The sequence below is a fragment of the Narcine bancroftii genome, chromosome 4 (assembly GCF_036971445.1).
Source record: "Narcine bancroftii isolate sNarBan1 chromosome 4, sNarBan1.hap1, whole genome shotgun sequence".
NCBI lineage: Eukaryota > Metazoa > Chordata > Chondrichthyes > Torpediniformes > Narcinidae > Narcine > Narcine bancroftii.
Genome location: NC_091472.1, coordinates 107,888,930 through 107,908,965, shown reverse-complemented (window position 1 = coordinate 107,908,965; position 20,036 = coordinate 107,888,930). Strand labels below are relative to the sequence as shown.

At 43.4% G+C, this 20,036-nt stretch overlaps 1 protein-coding gene and 1 long non-coding RNA gene across 8 annotated transcripts in view; one reads left to right on the top strand and one right to left on the bottom strand.

The window, feature by feature from the left end:
- Positions 1-20,036, bottom strand: part of kiz (kizuna centrosomal protein) — a 233,821-nt gene that overhangs the window by 23,942 nt on the left and 189,843 nt on the right. For 5 of the 6 annotated variants that reach the window (XM_069932381.1, XM_069932386.1, XM_069932388.1 and 2 more), the window contains one exon: positions 3,974-4,096. The exons of the other annotated variant lie outside the window; for it this stretch is intronic. In XM_069932381.1, coding sequence (XP_069788482.1) covers positions 3,974-4,096 — 123 coding nt within the window. The remainder of the gene's footprint in view (positions 1-3,973; positions 4,097-20,036) is intronic. 6 annotated transcript variants of the gene reach the window in all.
- The window catches only part of LOC138760972 (uncharacterized), a 108,249-nt gene that overhangs the window by 41,495 nt on the left and 46,718 nt on the right, over positions 1-20,036 (top strand). For both annotated transcript variants that reach the window (XR_011356010.1, XR_011356009.1), the window contains exon 4: positions 15,531-15,692. This is a non-coding gene — a long non-coding RNA (uncharacterized lncRNA). The remainder of the gene's footprint in view (positions 1-15,530; positions 15,693-20,036) is intronic.

The following is a 20,036-nucleotide window of genomic DNA, read 5'->3' as shown; positions in this document are numbered from 1 at the left end:
TTTTGTATAGATAGCCATGGACCAGAGTAAGGATTGGCAAACACAGTAGGTCTGTACAGTTATGCCATGTCAGGTGCTCGACATCTCCTTAAACCTGACCTCTAAACATCATTGTCAAAGAAGCTATGTCTCAAGACAATCAATGTTCAAGCTATCAAGCACCCCCCAAAGTTATCTATTCTCATACAGAAAATCAGAGATAACCTACTGGCATTCACATAACAGAATCTGCAGAGCATCTCCAGTATGTACACTGCCAGGAAGTCCACCATAATTGATAGACATAGAGAAATTCTTGGTGTCTCCACCAAGAAGATCCAGGCCTGGTATGTAGAGAATAAGCGGGAGATCAATGATTCAAATGTAGGGTGCTCTTAGATCAGAATCACCACAATTTCAGCTTCCCAAGCAACAGAAGGCAGAGTATAGCAGAAAACTAGTGGCTAAATGACAGATGAAAGAGTTCAGGAGACCCACATATTCACTACTAAGTCATCAACTTTTGGGGTTTTCAGAATTGTCAGAATCAGAATTATATTATAACCATCTTACAACATTACAATAAAAAAAATTAAAATAATTGTGCACAAAAATTAAGGCAATGTCTTTGGTTCGTTGATCATTCAGGAATCTGATGGCAGTGGGGAAGAAGTTGTCCTTGTGCCGCTAAGTGCTCGTCTTTAGGCTCTTGTTCCTTTTCCCAATGGTAGCAGAGTGAAGAGGGCATGGCCTGGGTGGTGGGGTTTTTAAGGATAGAGGCTGCTTTTTAAGACCGCCTCATGTAGATGCCCTCGATGGAGTGAAGTCTGGTGCCTGTGATGTCGCAGGCCGAGTTAACAACCCTCTAGGGTTTTTTTTTTGTCCTGAGAGTTGGTGGCTCCATACAAGGCAATGATGCAACCAGCCAGAATGCTCTTCACAGTTAACTGTAGAAGTTTACAAGAGTCTTTGGTGGCATACTGAATCTCATCAGACACCTCACAAAGGTGAACGGGCGAACCTTCTTTGTGACTGCTTCAATATGGAGGCTCCAGGACAGATCCTTGGAGATGTTGACACCCAGGATTTTGAAGTTCTTGACCCTCTCCACTACTGAGCTCTTGATGAGGACTGGGTCGTGTTCCCGACTTCCTCTTGAAGTCCACAATAATCTCTTTGACTTTGCTTACGTTGAGCGCAAGGTTGTTGTCATTACACCATTCAATGAACTGATCTATCTCCTTCCTGTACTTTTCCTCATTGCCATTTCTGATTCTACCGACAACTGTGGTGTCATCAGCAAACTTGGAGATAGCATTGGAATTGTGCATAGCCACACAGTCATAGGTGTATAATGAGTAGAGCAGTGGGCTAAGCATGCATCCTTGGGGTGTGCCTGTGTTGATGATCATTGAGGAGGAGATGTTGTTTCCAATTCATACTGACTGGTCTTCTGATGGGAAAGTCAAGGATCCAGTTGCAGAGTGTGGTACAGAGCCATAGAGTTTGTAGCATCTTGACCAGCACTGAGGTAATATTGCTGTTTTCGAGGTGATCCAGAGCTGAGTGGAGAGCAGCTGTGGAGCAATTGTGACAATAGGCAAATTGCACCAGGTCCAGATCTTTGCTTTGACACGTATTAATTTTGGCCATGACTAGCCTCTTAAAGCATTTCAAGTTAGTGCTAATGGGTAGTAGTCGTTGAGGCAGCTCACACTACTCTTCTTGGGTACCGGGATAATTGATGCCCTTTTGAAGCAGGTCGGACTTCTGACTGCAGCAAGGAGAGGTTGAAAATGTTCATGAATACTCCAGCTCGTTGGTTGGTACAGATTTTCAGTGGGAAACTCCCACTGTTCCACCACACTTTAAGCCAAGAATAGAATGTTAGAGAGATAATCAACACCTGGTGGAAAGGACACTTTGAAATCTACTTACCTGCAGCTCTACATTTGGTCCCTTGACTTCATTGCACAACAGACTATTCCATTCAGACTTGCCTCCACTCTTAACCAATAAACATATCCAATCAGCCATTTCCCAAATGAGAAATAATGCCTTGCCATTGAACTGGGTACCCTTCTGAATTTCTATGACATGGCAAGAAAGAGTTTCAGTCAACAATCTATACTCTCATCATTGGGAAGAGGAGACTATACCAGGGAATCCCAAGGAAGCTGTAAATGCAGATCTCTTCAAAAAGGCAGATGTGGGGTTTCCCTGCTGCCTGCACAGGAAAAGTCTATCCCTCTCAACTACTTTACAGGACTGGGAAGTGTTCCCACAATCACACCAAGAAGAATCAGTGGGCATGATCTTCACTGTGTAACAACTCCAAAAGAAGCATTGATAACTATGCATGGCTTTTTTAAAGTCTTTGACACCATGATGCAAGAGACACTGTAGGGCACTTGGCTCAAATTCCTCTACCCACAGAAACTCATCTTTGTCTTATGTTTGCTTCATGATGACTTGCAAGATACTATCCTGGCCGATGAGTGCAGAGTAGAGCCAATTTCAATAAAGACCAGGTCAAATAAGGCTGCATCACTGCTTGACACATTTTTCATTCTCTTCATATGCAATGCTGTGCCTCCCTTCCAGCAATGTATCCACAGCAAATCTTAAGAAATAATAGAAAGCTCCACTTCAACACAGTGCTGTGGGTATGTCCGAGCATGTCTTCACTGGGCTGGGCAGGCTGACCCGCCTTCCGTACCTGTACCGAGCACACCAATTAATTAATGACTGCACTGAAAACAAAGAGGCAATGGCCCTACTCCGACAGCAGTACAGATCCCCGAGGAGCATGATGTATGCATGCTTCCAGCTTGGGTCCTGATGCCAGGGTGCAGGTGAGTTGATCGACGATTCCTTGAAGGCCATGTGGGAGCTGAAACGAGACTGTGGGTGCCAGAAGATGACTATGTTGACCTACCAGGAGGAGCTCATCAGTGTCAAGCTAGTCGCTGGATTCCACTGCCATCAAATATGGAAACAACTCCTTGAGAAAGGCGATTGGTCCCAACAGGAAGTGGTGCAGAAGGCCCGAGCGATGGACACTACCCAAAAGAACGTGGAGACCTACTCAGTGGGCCATGCAGCCACCAGGTGGGAAGAATGGGTGGTGCCATCTTGGGATTCGGGGTGATTACTGCTGCTGCCACCGCCGAGCACATGAGGTGCAACTACTGCAGCCAAAGCAAACACCTGTGAAAGTGTCGCCCTGTCTGTAGCGTGACCTGCTCGAACTGCCAAATGAAAGGACACTATGCAAGGGTATGTTGTTCTAAGCTCCTCTCTGGCAGTGCCACATGCGGACTGCAACCCGCGTCGCCATCTTGGGCCGATTCTCTTCTGTCATCATTTCCAGTTTGCTGAGAATCAAACTTGGGCCAAGGGTGTGACAACACGGAGGGAGGTCACATCCGACCACTTCCGGACTCCACCATGTGTGATCCATGGGGATGGGCATCTTCAGGATCTTTCGGGCGGCCATTTTAGTGGCAGCCAACCCAATGATATAGCAGCAGCAAATTGGTCAGTGAGCTGATAATGGCTTCCATCATGCTGGACCAGAGTAGACTACACAAGCTGGGATGATCGCTGATGGGCATTGAGTTAAACGGTCACACCACTGGCCACATGTTTGACACGGGAAGCACTGAGAGCTTCATACACCTGGGCACAGCCAAATGTTATTGCTAACCATGTCCCCAGCCTAGTGTAAGGTAGGACTAGCCTCCAAATCCCTCTCTGCGGAAATCTGCAGGAGATGCACCATGACCCTAACTGTGGTGGGCACCAAATATAAGAGCCTCAGACTGCCGGTGATGCCCCACCTCTGTGCACCTGTCATATTTCGGCTTGATTTTCACTGCCAGCTTAAGGGTGTGCTGATGTAGTTTGACAGGCCCACCACCCCCCTCACCGTCAGTAATAACCAATTCCAGGAGGCCCCTCCCTTCCCCCCCAAAGAGGCCCAATCACTCACCCAAACACAGGGCTGGGCTCCAAAACTGTGGCCTGACCACCTTCCAGGTTCCTCTGCCTCCACTGTCCCAAAACCTCACTCTGGACTGCAAATCTGTGGCCACTAAGCACAGGCGAATCAGCCCTAAGGACAGAGAATTCATTAAGATGAAAATGGAGCGGCTGCTGGGGGAGGGCATAATAGAACCAAGTAACAGTCCCTCGAGGGCACAAGTAGTGATGGTGAAGAGTGGAGAGATGCACTGGATGATGATAGACTACAGTCAGACCATCAACCGGTTCCCCTTACTGGACGCCTACCCTTTGTCCTGCTTAGCTGATATGGTGAATGAGATGGCCAAGTATAGGGTCTTCTCTACTATAGACCTCAAATCGGCATACCATCAAATCCCAATTTGCCCAAAAGTCCAGCCTTACCTGGTATGTGAGGCCAATGGCTGACTCTACCATTTCCTAAGGGTCCCATTAGGCCTCAGGAGGTTCCTGGCCACTGAAAAGGCCCTCAATCTCATGTATAATAAGAAAAAATGTGTGTTTAGCACCAAGTGGCTGTCAATCCTGGGGTATGTGGGGGAGCATGGCGTCATTGCCCCTGACACTGAGTGCATGCGGTCCCTTCTGGAATGACCTCTGCCGCAGAACCCCAAAGCTTTAAAAAGGCTCTTCTCATATTATGCCCAATGGATCCCCAACTATGCTAGTGGCATTTTTCCCCCACACCCTCCAAGGCTCCGAACGCATGCACTCCGCCATTGAGAAGGAGGCACAAGCTATAGTGGAGGCCATGTGCCACTGGAGGCACTACTTGGCCAGCAGACCATTCAACCTGCTGACAGACCAGAGACTTGTTGCTTTTATGTTTAACAATAAATGGCGGGTTAAAATTAAAAAGATCATGAGGTGGAGAATTGAGCTGTCCACCTACAATTATGAGATCTTATACCGACCGGGCAAGCTCAATGAGCCACCTGATGCCCTGCGCAGGGGAACCTGCACCATGGTGCAAGTTAACCACCTCCATGCCTTTGCCACTCCAGGGTCACAAGGCTCTATCATTTTGTGAGGGCCCATAACCTCCCCTAGTCAGTGGAAGAAGTCAGGGAGCTGACTCGCAATTCCCTGGTCTGTGCGGAATGCAAGCTGCAACTTTACAGATCAGACCGAGCCCAACTTGTCAAGGTCATTCGACCTTTTGAATGTCCCACCATGGACTTCAAGGGGTCCCTCCCATCCACGAATCAGAACATCTACTTCCTAAACATCATGGATGAGTAGTCATGTTTCCCATTTGCAATCCCCTGCCCCAACATGACCACATCCTTGGTCATTAAAGCACTCCGCACAGTATTCACTCTGGGTATCCAAATTATGTTCATAGCAACTGGGGATCCACCTTCATGAGTGAGGATTTGCAGCAATACTTCCTTTCCAAGGCCATAGCTACGAGCAGAACCACCAGCTACAACCCCCGTGGGAACAGGCAGGTGGAGAGGGAAAATGGTACGATTTGGAAGGCAGTCTTTTTGGCTGTCAAGTCAAAAGGGATGCCGGTATTCCAGTGGAGAGGTCCTTCCAGAAGTGCTGCTTGCCACCAGGTCCTTATTATGCATGGCAACTAACGCAACACCACATGAAAAGTTGTTCTCCTTCCCAAGGAGGTTGGCATCAGGAACCACACTGCCAGTCTGGCTGATGACCCCGGGGCTGGTGCTTCTTCAGAAGCATGTTAGAACACGCAAGGCAGATGCACTGGTTGAGGAAGTGCACCTCCAGCATGTGAACCCTCAGTATGTGCTGGTAAGGTACCCAGATGGACAAAATGATACAGTGTCTATCTGGGACCTGGCGCGAGTGGGGGCCCCAGCACACGAGGTGCACCCGCTACCCCCAGGCAGCGACCTGTTGGCCCCAGATCACCCTGACAGGCAAAATAGGGATCCCACCTCCAACACAGCCCCTCCTGAATGTTCCCCACCACTGATACAAACAAATTCTCCACCACCTACGGAGCCGGTAGATGCAGACACTATTCAGCCCTCCAACGCACAGCTGATCGAACAAGTCACTGTTCCGCTGGAACCAATGATGCACCCTGCAGTACTTCAGAGATCTCAGCGCCGAATAAAACTACCAGAGCGGCTGAAGCTTTGAACTGTGTGGACGACAAGACTCATGCCGATGGACATTGCTCCGCATCATCCCGCTGGACTTCATTCAAAAAAAGAAGGGGTGAATGTGGTGGAACACAATACTGCGGGCATATCCGGGCATGACCTCACTGGACTGGACAGGCTGGCCCACCTTCTGTACCTGTAGTTCCTCCCTATAAGATCCCCTAATAAAGGCTGAGAGCCCTAGTCTCCTCCCTCATACCTGCCTTGGACACGAGCCAGCAGCATGTAGAGGCATGTCTAATTTGACTTTTGCTTCGTGTTTGTGAGTGGTAATTGATCGTGCCACATAGACAAGATCATCCTAACTTCAATAGCTGAGCTATATTATGCAGACATTGCTTGTGTTTGTGTGAGTTTGGTGACTCATTCATGAAGCACGTGTAAGTATGGCCATACACTCTACTTTCAAGAGATAAAAGTGCTCTACCAACTTATCCCTGTGGTGTCATTTGTCAATAAATATGCAGAGTGAGATACTGGAAAATATGGAGCACTTTTCGTTTTTTAAGAGCTGCGAAGGTAGATTTGGTGATGAAATTCACTTGTGCCTTCAATGCAGCAAGAACAGCCTTTGGTCAACTGAGGAAATTGGTTTTTATAACTAAATCCCTACACTGCCGGTACAAAACCTCCCTGTCCTCCCATAAAGCTGCTGAGACCTAAGGGCATCAGAGATCTAACCAACTCAGTCTCCTCTGAATCCTCCGAATCCAGCATTGTTATCCTCTCTTTGTCCAATATCCCAAACACAGGCTCGAATTACACTTAGCTGGTTCATTGAGAATGCCCGACACAATACCCCCCTAATAGGCATATTCTCAGTTTTGTCGCAGGGGAGGGGGGAAGGCATTCAAGAATGTGATCATGGCCTCTTCGAAAGAACACAATACCTCTCTGACTCTTTGGCCCAATGGCAGCTGCTGGCAAGACTGGAATTTATTACATATCTCATGTTATCCTGGATTCAAGTGACTGGGACTTCAGGAAGTAGGTAGATTTTCAACCATTACTAATAGGGATCGAAGTCAAACATTGATCACAGGAGGGAAGACCCATAGAATAACTTCACTAAAGAGTATTACACTTGGTACATTATATTTCAAACAGTAATGTTAAGGTTTGACTTCATACACTCTGGATTAACAGTCCACCATTCTGAATTATTGCTCTAGAACATAAACCACATGCTCCTGCAACTCATAATCTGGCCATCCACATTTTCACAGTCTATGATGCATACTGCCTCATCTGGAAGCTGACAGCTACTGCTATGAATATGTTTGAAAATGTAACCACATTTAAATATACCAAAATCGCAAAGCAAAGTAGACCAAGATTTAAGAATAAAAATATACCAAGATTGCAAAACAAAATCTTCATGAAATTAATACCAAATGCTTTATATATTGTTATAATCTATCAGATACTCCTGGAACTGTACATGTTTATTTATGAATACACTGAAATAAATTAGAAGTGACAATTTTTTCCACCATCGTGTTTTTGAATTCATTTCTTGAACAAGTACATCTGTGATTAAGCAAGTGCAGAAGGAACAGTATTTAGAATGACAGTGACCTCCACTGGCTGCAAGCTCTTACTGCTGCAATGTACACCTGCTCCTGCTACAGGAGATTTCACTATGCTTCTGCATAGTTTGGATTTGCACAAATCAATGCAAAACTCAGTCTCTTTGTAAATTAAAAGTGCCTAACTCTAAGAATGTGATGAAGTCAAGGATTGATATCAAATAATTTGGAAAATATTCACAGTAAAATACATCAGCAAAAAAAGACTGTTTAAAATTCCTTTGGTTAAATGGAACAATGATTCTTAGTGAAGAGGAAGAAGTGGCATGAACCTCCGAACAAAAGGGAACAAGTAGTCTTTACATGGAGTGCAGCTGATTATTAAGACTCACTCCTTCGTACATTATGCTTTTCATCCCCACTCAACCACAAAATGATTTTCCTTTAGAAACTACAATGGGGGGGGGGGGGGCGGGGGGCGTGGCAAGATAGCATAGAGGGAAGACGTGTAGTTCCACCTTCCCCCAGTTACACATAAATACCCGATTTTAAAACTTGTAAAAATGTTTAAAAATAGTATTTACAGACTTTGCAATAGTGGAGGATTGAAATGGCGACAAACGTGAAGAAATCAAAAGCTCAATTGCAAAAGAAATTACCTTATAAAAGTGTTGAAGAATTGAGGCCGACCTACCAAGCTGAAGCCATGGAGTCGTCGATTGGAGCTCTCAAGCCTCAGAGGACTCCTGCTCTGCTAAGTATTACACCGGCGCAATCGCGCATTCGTAAGATGGCGCTGGTTCAGTGATGAGCTCGGCCGACCCTGACTCGCGCGCCCATGACCTGCGTCGCAGGTCCGTGAGTTATTTGAAAAGGTGTAGGCTGTGGGGGAGCCCAAAAGATGGCGGACTAACGAGGTCGGCACGCTGTCAACGGGTGTCCAGACCTGCAACCGCACCGGAAGAGGAGCCGTGGCATTAGGGGAGGAAGAGAGCTCAATGTTACTGGAATTAACACAGGAAGAAAAGGGGACTGAGACCAGAGAAGGTAGGCTTTAAGGGGAATTGATGGAACCTGAACTGGATTCTGTGTTTACAATATTGGAAGGGATTGCTCATCAAATGGAAAACATGTCAATGCAGATGTCTACTTAGATAAACCAAGGATTGATGTAAGTGAAAACTAAAATGAATAATATGTGTGAAGAAATTACTTCTATGAAGAAAGATATGACTGTAGTTAAAAGTGATGTTAGTAGATGTATAAAAACAGTAGATACTGTACAGGATAATTTAAAAAAAATTGAAGAAGCTTTTTTTGAATGTAAGAATCAAGTAGGGTGTAATAGAGAAAAAGTGGAGGACTCTCATGGACTGGGGGATTCAGAAGAAGGAATTATTGAAGAAGATTGATTCATTAGAGAATCAAGGTCGAAGAAGTAATGTAAAAATAGTAGGTCTTCCAGAAGATATGGAAGGTTCAGATCCAGTAAAAAATTTTAAGAAATGGATCCCTGAGGTACTGGGAAAGGAATCTTTTCTGGAGCATTGAGGAAAAAACCGTTTCCAGGTCAATCACCGAGGGCAGTTCTGATTCGTTGTTTGAAATATCAAGATAGAGAAATGATATTACGAGTCATGGTGCAGAAGGCACGGCAAAATCAGACTCCAATATTGGTTCAAAATAACAGAGTGTTTTTCTCTGCAGATTTGAGTCAAGAAATTATTAGAAGGCGCCGAGAATTTAATTCAGCTAAAAAAGTGTTGTGGCGAAAATGTTACAAGTTTTCCTTTCATTACCCGGCTGTACTTAAAGTTTTTTATGGAAACTTTCAGTCTCAATTTTTTGAAAATGACCATGATGCATTAATTTTTGCTAATTTGTTGCCAGATCTGTGAGGAAATGGTTGGTCGCCATTGTCGCCACCTAAAAGGAGGGTAAATGGAAATGGGAATGGAAAAAATGGGAAACACGGAAAGAATGGAAAGAAGGTTGAATTGACGCTAAGCTTTCTTGATATTGAAGACCTGGAACAATCATTGGGATTGGAATCACTGGGTTGAATATGTCTGAATAATTACTTTGTGAAAGTCTGATTGGGGCGGGGGGGTAGATGACACTGAGACCTGATAGTCGTCTGCCACTAGTGGGTTTTACCACACCCAGATTTTTAGGGAGTTACTACTTTTTAGTAGTTTACTGAGGGGAAGTTTTTTTTTTGCTTTTGTGGTATTTTTATATAGGGGGAGGGTTTAGAATATTTAGGGAATTAGAAAGGGGAGTAATATTTTATAGTAGAATTTTTACTGAAATGTCTAATTTGAACTTGCAACTTTTAATGTCCAGGAATTGAATAATCTTATTAAGCATAAATGGGTATTGGCTTGTATTAAAAAAAAGAAAGTTGATATTGCTTTTTTGCAAGAGACACATTTGACTGAAAAAGAACATATGAAATTGAAGAGAGATTGGGTTGGTCATGTATTTTCTTGTTCTTTCAATTCCAAGGTGAGAGGTGTAGCGATCTTAATTTATAAGAAATTACTGTTTGAATTAGAATCCTTTGAAGGTAATGCAGGGAGGGTTTTGAGGTTGAATTGTAAAATTTTTGCTGAATCATGGAGTTTGTTAAATATCTACGCAATTAATGTGGATGATGAAAGGTTTATGTCGGAGGCTTTTTTCTTGTTAAATCAAGCCAAGGAAAATATTTTGGTTGGGGGAGATTTTAACTATGTTTTAGACCCTTTGTTGGACAGGTCTCCGAAAAGTATAAAGAAATCAAAGACGGCTATACAAATAGGGGCCTTGATGAAAGATTTGAATTTAATTGATATTTGGAGGAGAGTAAATCCTACAGAGAAAGATTTCTCCTTTCATTCATTTAGACATGATTCATTTTCTAGAATAGATTTTTTTTGGTATCGGCACATTTACAAGGTAGAGTATTCCAAGCCAAATATAAAAGCCGGGTTAAATCGGATCATTCTATATTGTTTTTCTCTCTTGTGCAAGTCCAGAAGTGGTGCAATTGTCTTATAGATGACGGCTTAATCCAATGCTATTAAAGAAACCAGAATTTGTTACTTTTGTTAAGGAACAGATTGCTTTATTTCTGGCTGAGAATATTAATACAGTAAGTAGTACTTTTGTATTATGGAACGCTTTGAAAGCATATTTGTATGGGGAAATTATTAGTTACACTACGAAAAATTTTTAAAAATTTGTGGCGGAAAGCTTAACATTGGAGAAACAAATTACTGAGTTGGAAAAGGAATTTCAGAAAGATGTCACAGAAGATAAAAAGGCAGTTTCAGCTTCGCTGAAACTACATTATAATACACTACAAACCTATAAGTATGAGTGTTTAATCAATTGATCTAAGCAACGTTATTATGAATTAGGTGAGAGGGCTCATAAAGTGTTAGCATGGCAATTAGAAACAGAAGAGACATCGCAAATTATTAATGCTGTTAAAAAAGAATTCAATAGTTAGCTATAAACCTCAGGAAATTAATGAACAGTTTTATTCATTTTATCAACAATTATATACTTCTGAGGGAAAGCAGGAAGCTGGTTCTATTTATTCTTATTTATCTAAATTAAATTTACCTGTTTTAGGGGAGGAGGATGTTAGGGAATTAGAAGTTCCATTTACAGATTTTGAGATTAAAGAAGCTATACAAGAGATGCCGAATGGGAAGTCACCAGGGGATGATGGATTTTCAGCTGAATTTTATAAAGTATTTTATGAAGATTTATCCTCGGTATTTGGAGATGTTCTACAGCAAATAACTGAGGATCAGGTGTTCGAGTGCTATAATTAATGTGATTTTAAAGAAAGATAGGGATCCATTGAAAGTATCTTCGTATAGGCCTATTTCTTTACTAAATGTAGATTATAAAATTATGGCGAAAGTATTAGCTAATAGACTTGCTAAATATTTATCTTAGTTGATACATGTAGATCAAACAAGTTTCATTAAGAATAGAAATGCATCTGATAACATTCTTGGATTGATTATATTGGTCAATGCATTTAGACAGCAACCCAACCCAATGGTGTTTGCACTGGATGCAGAAAAAGCTTTTGATAGGGTTGAATGTAATTTTCTATTTAAGGTGTTATAAAAGTTTAATTTTGGCCCTTATTTTATTGGTTGGGTTAAAGCTTTATATAAAAACCCAATTGCTAGGGTGGTGACAAATGGTCAAACTTCTTTACCATTTAAATTAATGTGGATGATTCAGCAAGGTTGTCCATTATCACCAGCCTTGTTTGCATTGGCTATTGAACCGTTAGCTCACACAATACGATAGAATGATAAGATTAAAGGGATGAGAATTGCAGATGATGAATATAAGATTAGTTTATTTGCAGATGATGTGTTGGTCTATTGGACAGAACCGGACCAGTCTTTGAAATATTTGCAAGATTGCTTGCTGAAATTTGGGGAGTTATCTGGATATAAGGTAAATTGGGATAAGAGTGAAATATTACCAGTTGGGGAAGGAGACTATTCAGAATATAAAAATATTATAAAATTGAAATGGTCAAATAGAATTAAATATTTGGGAGTAATAGTAAATGCAGATTACCAATCTTTATATAAATTAAATTATGTTCCTTTATTAAAAAGGATGAAAATGGATTTGATTAAATGGAAAGATCTTCCGTTAATGTAAACTGGTCGAGTAAATTGTATTAAAATGAATATATTTTCTCAAATCCAATATTTGTTTCAGTCGATACCTTGTTTACTTTCGAAGAGTTTCTTTCAGGATTTGAATAGAGCGGTATGGAAATTTTTATGGAAGGGGAAATTAGCATGAGTAGCTTTACATAAACTTACATGGAAATATGCATTGGGTGGTCTTCAATTACCTCATTTTCAAAATTATTATGAAGCAGCTCAGTTGAAATTTGTTAGTAGATTGATGGATATGGGTGAAGGTGGAAATGGCTTGTATTTCTGAAGTTGAGGTACATCAGTTTATATTTAAATGGAATATGAATTTATTGCGAGAATGTAATATGCCGGTATTAAAACACTTGTTAAAGATACGGGTTAAAAGAAATATGGTTTTAGGGCCAAAGGGTAAACTATCAATTCAAACTCCGTTATACCATCATCAACTTATTCCCTTTTCAATGTTTAATAATCATTTAAGAAGATGGAATTTTAAGGGTATTGAGATAGTTCAGGATTGTTTTGAAGAAGGACAGTTTCTTTCCTTTAATCAATTGAGGGAGAAATTTGATATATCTGTAAATTCTTTATTTGTGTACTATCAGTTTAGAGCTTTGATAAAAAGAGAATTATGGTAAAGAGATGAATTTACCTATGTTGACAAAATTTGAGTCTTTGATTTCCTCTATACCAAAGATATTTTGGATATGAATCAATTGTTACAAGACAGTATGGATAAACCGGAATGGGAGAAATCTAGGCTTAAATGGGAAAGTGATTTAACTTATATTTTTCCTGAAGACAATTGGGAGGTTATGTGCCATGACAGTGTAACTAAATTGACGAATGTAAGATATGGAATGGTTAATTATAATTTTTTACATCAGTTATATTTGACTCCAGAGAAATTGAAAAAATATGGGTTTAGCAATTTGGACTCTTGTTTTCGATATGGACTATGTACTGGAACTTTTTTACATGCTGTTTGATCTTGTGTTAAAGTACAACCATTTTGGAAAGGAATTAGATTGGTCTTGAAAAAATTATTTAAGATTAAACTACCACTAGACCCATTGATTCTTTTTGTTGGGCTATATGGTTTCTTTGAAGGGATTGGGGTTGGATAAATTTCAAATTGCATTTGTACGTTTATCGTTATCTGTAGCATGAAAATGTGTAGCTAGTACTTGGAAGGATAATGTGGAGATTAATATAGCACAATGGCATAATGAATTAAGAGCTTGTATTCTGTTGGAAAAAATTACATGTAACTTGCATGATAATTATTCCTTCTTTGTTAATATGTGGTCTTCTTATTTGGACTATATGAATTTGAAAAAACTTTGAAATATTCTATATATTTTGTTTTGTTTTTGTATTTGGCTCCCCTTAAGGGCTGAAGGGCTTGGAGGGTGGGGAGGGTTTTTCTTTATGTATCTAAAATTTTCTTGCTGTTATTTGATTGTATTTTGTTTTTAAAAAAATCTTATAAATAAAATTTGAAAAAAAAAAGAAACCTCAATAGCTGCAAAAGATGTACAATGAATGAATCCTCAATTATAAAGTGTTGCAATCCATGTGCTTCTCCTTGTCTTGTAATACAATAAACATCAAATTCTACTAACACTTCAGCAATAAGATGTGGTTGAGAAGTATGAGAGAACTCCATTTCCTTCCTATCTTCATAAGAATAAATAACTGAGCACATTTAAATGCGGCATATATATTTATTTATTTTATAAGTTGCATTTATTAGTTTCATTGCTATGCAAAGCAGAACCTAGTGTCTTACTTTCTCTATTCAACTCAGTACTGTGTTTAGCCAATAGGACACGGTCCCATTTCTCATTCTGCATTCATAACATGCTACATTTGGACAATGTATCACACAAAAGCTTCTGAATAGAAGGCCTTAATACTCATGTAAACAACTGCAAACCAATTACTGAATGAATCAGGCCCACACATAATGAGGCATCACACAAAGAGTTATAAATGCATTTTTTTTTCACCAAAGCCTCTGCTTCAAACCAAAATCCCTCAACTATACTTCAGGCTTAACTGGTATTTGATTATTGTTGCCTGAGCTTCAGAATACACTCTTTTCTGGAAGAGGTTTGGGTGCAAGGCGAGTCTAGCTGGGTCAGCTTTTTAATTCACAATCAGCTCAGTGTCAAGAGTAAAGCAGATTCGGGGAGGGCCAGTGGGGGAACTATCACCAGTGGACATCATACTTATTTTTAGGCTCAAGTGCTAAGCTTCAAGTCCACTTGTGGAAGCAATAAAGTGCAGAGGAGACTGAAGTATGTTGAATCTTCCCCTGTGAGCACCCAAGAAATGCCCCATTTGCTAATCCTGAAAAGGGAGTAAGCACCATCGTTTTCTATTTTGTTTAACTGAAACCCCTTCCTCTGACTGCTAATCTCTTTACTTGAAGATTGGTGTCAAATGCCAAGCATCATGTGTTGCTACTCCATCTGTCAAAAGACTAACTACTCTTCTGAAGGCACTACTGATATGTAAAAAAACATAACGCCACCAAAGGGATATCGTACCCCAGGACAAATGCCTTGGCAAATGTACCATTTTTTTGTGCTTATACCTTGATTTTATTGAGTTACCATGTGTACATAGTTTAAACAATTTTTAGCAATAGTAGATGTTCTTAGTCGCTGGACAGAGGCAATACCCACCATTGACAATACAGCTCTAATTGTGGTAAATGTACTGTTATGGGAAATTATACCCTGGTTTGGTCTGCCCGAGGAAATAAGTTCAGACAATGGTCCTCATTTTATGGCTAAAATAAATGAGGAACCGTGTAATCAATTGGATATTCGGCAACAATTCTATTGGTCCCATCGTCCACAGCAGGTAAGAATTGTGGTGCGGGCCAATAGAATGTTGAAAAATAAACTTGCAAAATTAACAGTGGAAACTGAACTAAACTGGATAAAGATGCCTCCTACCCCTGGCATTATTTGAAATACAGGTCACTCCTCAACCAGTCCATGGCTTATGATCTGTAGAGATAATCTACGGATGATCTCTGCAGACACGCTGGGGAGCAAAGTCCCAGAAAATCACAGCATGTGATTTGCTGTCTCTGAGAGAATTAATTCAGTATGTCAAAGAAACAATTATTTCAAGTTTTACATTTGCAGGTATGCCACGCCTATTGTGAGGAACCAAAAGAGAGGGAAGAGGGTCAACTCTTGTTTGATCCAGGAGACTATGTCCTGATCAAGAAATGGGGTGAGAAAAAGCTGGAACCATGGAGGAAGGGCTCCTTTCAAGTGCTACTAACAACTCTGACCACCATAAAGGTAGGACAGCCTCGTAGGATTCATCACACAGACTGTAAAAGGATTGGTTCCACAGACGAACAACATGACTTTGCCAAGAGCAGAAATGGATAAAAAAGCCTAAGGGATTAAAGGACTATACAAGTGAATGGCTGAAGCAAATGCTCATTATCTTTTAGGTGCGCTTGTCATTTTTCTGACTGTCCTGTTGATGGAACATAAGGTAAAGAAAAATGTGTTGAATTAAATCTCCAGGCAGGTTCACAATCCTTAAGGTCTAAATGAGAATGGCATGACAACACTTACCTATGTATGTCCCTGATGTATGTTGAAACTATGAACGTATCTCATTGTTGGGCCTACATCCAATTACCACCCCAGTGGTCAGGGAGTCCCCATGTTAGCAATGCCACTTAATCAGACAGAACCTCAGACCTAGAAATGCCACTCTAATTGCCTGCTTGTGGTGGCCCACAATTGCGGAGATCGGGCCAGCACATCGCGCAGCAGCAGACGCGGACAGAGATTGCTAAAGCGATGCCCAGGACAATGAACCGGCGGGGGTAGAAGCAGGGACAGCATTAGACCAACAGCCCTGAAATGGCATTGGTCAAGCTGCCTAGCTATCTCGGCAGAAACAAGGTGGGGTAGAAGGGTATTCATATGCATGGATGTTCCCGTCTGCTATTGTTATTCATGTGGCTGACTCAGTCAATCAGCAAAAACGGTGGGAACTTGAACAGTATAAAAGCAGCCTTTCCACCCCTAATAAAGGAGTTTCTTTGTAGCGGTTGACTACAATTGGTGACCCCGATGGTTTAGAAGGAATCTAAACCTAGCGATGGAGAACAAAGCAGCAGTCAGTGCAGTCGACCTGAAGCTCCCAACCTTCTGGACAGTTTGACCTGGTGTGTGGTTCGACCAGGCGGAGGCTCAGTTCCAGATCTGGGGCATCACAGCAGAGACCACCCAGTACTACCATGTGGTCAGCACCCTGGATCCGCAGACTGCAGACAGAGTGGCCAACTTTATCCACAGACCACCATTGGAAGGCACTTACACTGCCTTCAAAGAGCTATTAACCGAGACGTTGGGACTCTCGCGGTGAGAGTGACGAGCACGCTACCACTACCTGGATGGGCTTGGAGACAAATCTCCGTCGACACTCATCAATGAGATGCTGGCCCTCTTGGGAGATGACATCATGTTCAAGCAGCTGTTCCTGGAACAGAGGTCTGAAGAATCCAACTGCTCCAGGCAGATGTGGATTTCACCGACTCCCAGAAAGTTGCAGCACAAGCAGACATTCTGTGGAAACAGAAACAGAAGTCTCAGCTACCGTGGGGCTTGTAACGAAGTCCCGCAATCAGACCAGAGCAGTCCCAAGCAAGGAACAGCAGACGAGAGGCAGGAGCAAGTCCAGCGACAGATGGTGTTTCTACCACTGGAAATGGGGCACTGAGGCCTGTGGATACCAGTCCCCCTGTGAATCCCAGGGAAACAGCACGGCTGGCCACCAAGAGAGCCTCCTGTACGTCTGGGACCGCCTGTCCAGCAGACACTTCCTGGTGAATACAGGAGCAGAGGTCAGTGTGATACCCGCAACAGGGTTGGACACGAGGCACAGGCTAGCGGGATCCACGTTGAGGGCTGCCAACAACAGCAATATGCGGAACTATAGCACTCGTAAGACCAAGCTGCAGTTTGGGGGCAGTCACTTCTCGTGGGAATTCACGTTGGCCGCAGTGGAACAACCACTCCTCAGAGTGGATTTCATGTGAGCCCTCAGCCTCCTAGTGGACCTTAAGGGTAAGCGACTCGTCCACACCGAGACCTACCAGACCATCACACTGAGGGGCGCTAGGTCATAGAAACATAGAAGATAGGAGCAGGAGTAGGTCATTCGACCCTTCGAGCCTGCTCCGCCATTCAACGAGATCATGGCTGATCTTAAAGTTCAGTACCCCGTCCCCGCCTTCTCTCCGTAACCTTTAATACCCTTATACTGAAGAAATATATCTAATTTCTTCTTAAATATATTTAATGAACCTGCCTCTACTGCCCTCTGTGGCAATGAATTCCACAGATTCACCACCCTCTGGGTCAAGAAATTCCTCCTCATCTCGGTCCTAAATGGTTTGCCTATTATCCTCAAACCATGGCCCCGGGTTCTGGATTTTCCCATCATTGGAAACATCCCATCTGCATCCATTCTGTCCAGTCCTGCCAGAATTTTATATGTCTCTATGAGATCCCCTCTCAATCTTCAAAACTCCAGCGAGTACAATCCCAATTTGCGCAATCTTTCCTCATAAGTCATTCCTGCCATTCCAGGTATCAGCCTGGTGAATCGCCTCTGCACTCCCTCCATTGCAAGAACATCCTTCCTTAGATAAGGTGACCAAAACTGCACACAATACTCCAGGTGTGGTCTCACCAAGGCAATGCACCTGGACTCCATCCACAGCTTGGAGGATGAGTTCTCCTAGGTGCTAGCAGGATTCCTGGCAATCCTTTCCCCTCAGTTCACAGTGGAGATGCCTCGACATGGCTTCAGACATCACATCCTGACCAAGGGCCCACCTCTCCACGCAAGGGTGAGACGACTTCCCCCGGAGAGGCTCCGACTGGCCAAGGTGGAGTTTCGCAAGCTCAAGAAGTTGGGTGTTGTTCGACAGTCAGACAGCCCATGGGCCTCACCCCTGCACACGGTGCCTAAAGCAACTAGGGGCTGGAGACCATGTGGCGACTATCGCTGGCTCAACGAAGCCCCTACCCTGGACCGTTACCCTATGCCACACATCTAGGATTTTGCAGCAAACCTGCACGGGGCAACAATTCTCAAAAGTGGACCTCGTGTGAGGATATCACCAGATCGTGGTGCATTCTGATGACAGCCCTAAGACGGCCATGATCACTCCATTTGGGCTGTACGAGTTCCTGAGGATGCCATTCGGGTTCAAAAATGCGGCACAGACATTCCAGTGACTGATGGACGCAGTGAGCTGAGACCTGGATGGCACTTTCGTCTACCTCGACGATATCCCCGTGGCAAGTTGAACCCGACAGGAACACCTTTTGCACCTCCAAAATCTCTGCAGTCGTCTGCAGGAGTTCGGCCTCACCATCAACCTGGCCAAATGCCAGTTTGGCCTGAACACCATCAACTTCCTGGGTCACAGAATTACAAAGGATGGGACCACACCACTGCCCAACAAGGTAGAGGCCATCCGCAGCTTCCCGAAGACCAGTACAACCAAAGGTCTGCAGGAGTTCATGGGGATGATAAACTTTTATCGCAGGTTTATCCCAGCAGCTGTTTGAGTGATGCGCCTTCTGCTCATCCTGATTTCCACCAAGGAGAAGGACCTGACCTGGGACGACGAATCCGCACGTGCATTTGTGGAAACCAAAGAAGCCCTGGCCAAGGCTGCACTCCTGACCCACACCAGACCTGAAGCACCCACGGCCCTCACAGTCGATGCCTCAGGAACAGCAATTGGTGGAGTCCTGGAGCAGCAGATAGAAGAAAGTTGGTACCCACTAGTTTTTTTCAGCAAGCATCTGCGGCCCCCTGAACTAGAGTACAGTGCTTTCGATAGAGAGCTGCTGTCACTGTACTTAGTCATCTGCCACTTCCGGTACTTTCTTGAGGGAAGGGCTTTCACGGACCACAAACCACTGACTTTCGCCCTGGCTAAAATCTCCAATCCCTGGTCAGCCCGCCATTAGAGACACTTGTTTTACATCTCAGAGTACATCACCGAAGTCAAGCTCATCTCGGGCAAAGACAACGTGTTCGCGGATGTCTTGTCAAGACACAGCATCCACTCCCTGGTCAACTGTGACTTTGCAACACTGGAAGAGGCACAGCAGTAGGACAATGAGATCCCGCAGTACAGGACCACTGTCACAGGCCTTCGGCTTCAGGATGTTCCAATTGGCACAGGTACTACCACCCTCCTGTGCTACGTGGCCATGGGGCAGGTTCGACCTATTGTCCCAGTGGCACGGAGGCGACGAGTTTTTGACTCAATCCACAGGCTGGTATGTCCATCCATCAGGACTATGGTCCAGCTGGTGGCCAGCAAGTACGTGTGGCATGGATTGCAGAAACAAGTCCAGGGGTAGGCCAAGGCATGTACGCAGTGCCAAACAGCCAAAATGCAGCGACACACCAAGGTCCCCCCCCCACAGCCTTTCGAGCCAGGTTTGACCACATTCACCCTTGCCAGTTTCTCAGGGTTTCTGCTACCTGTTCACAGTGGTCAACCACTTTGCCTGGTGGCCAGAAGCAATCCCCCTGGCCGACACATCCACCAGGTCCTGTGCCAAAGCACTCCTCTTGTCCTGGACTGCTACAGC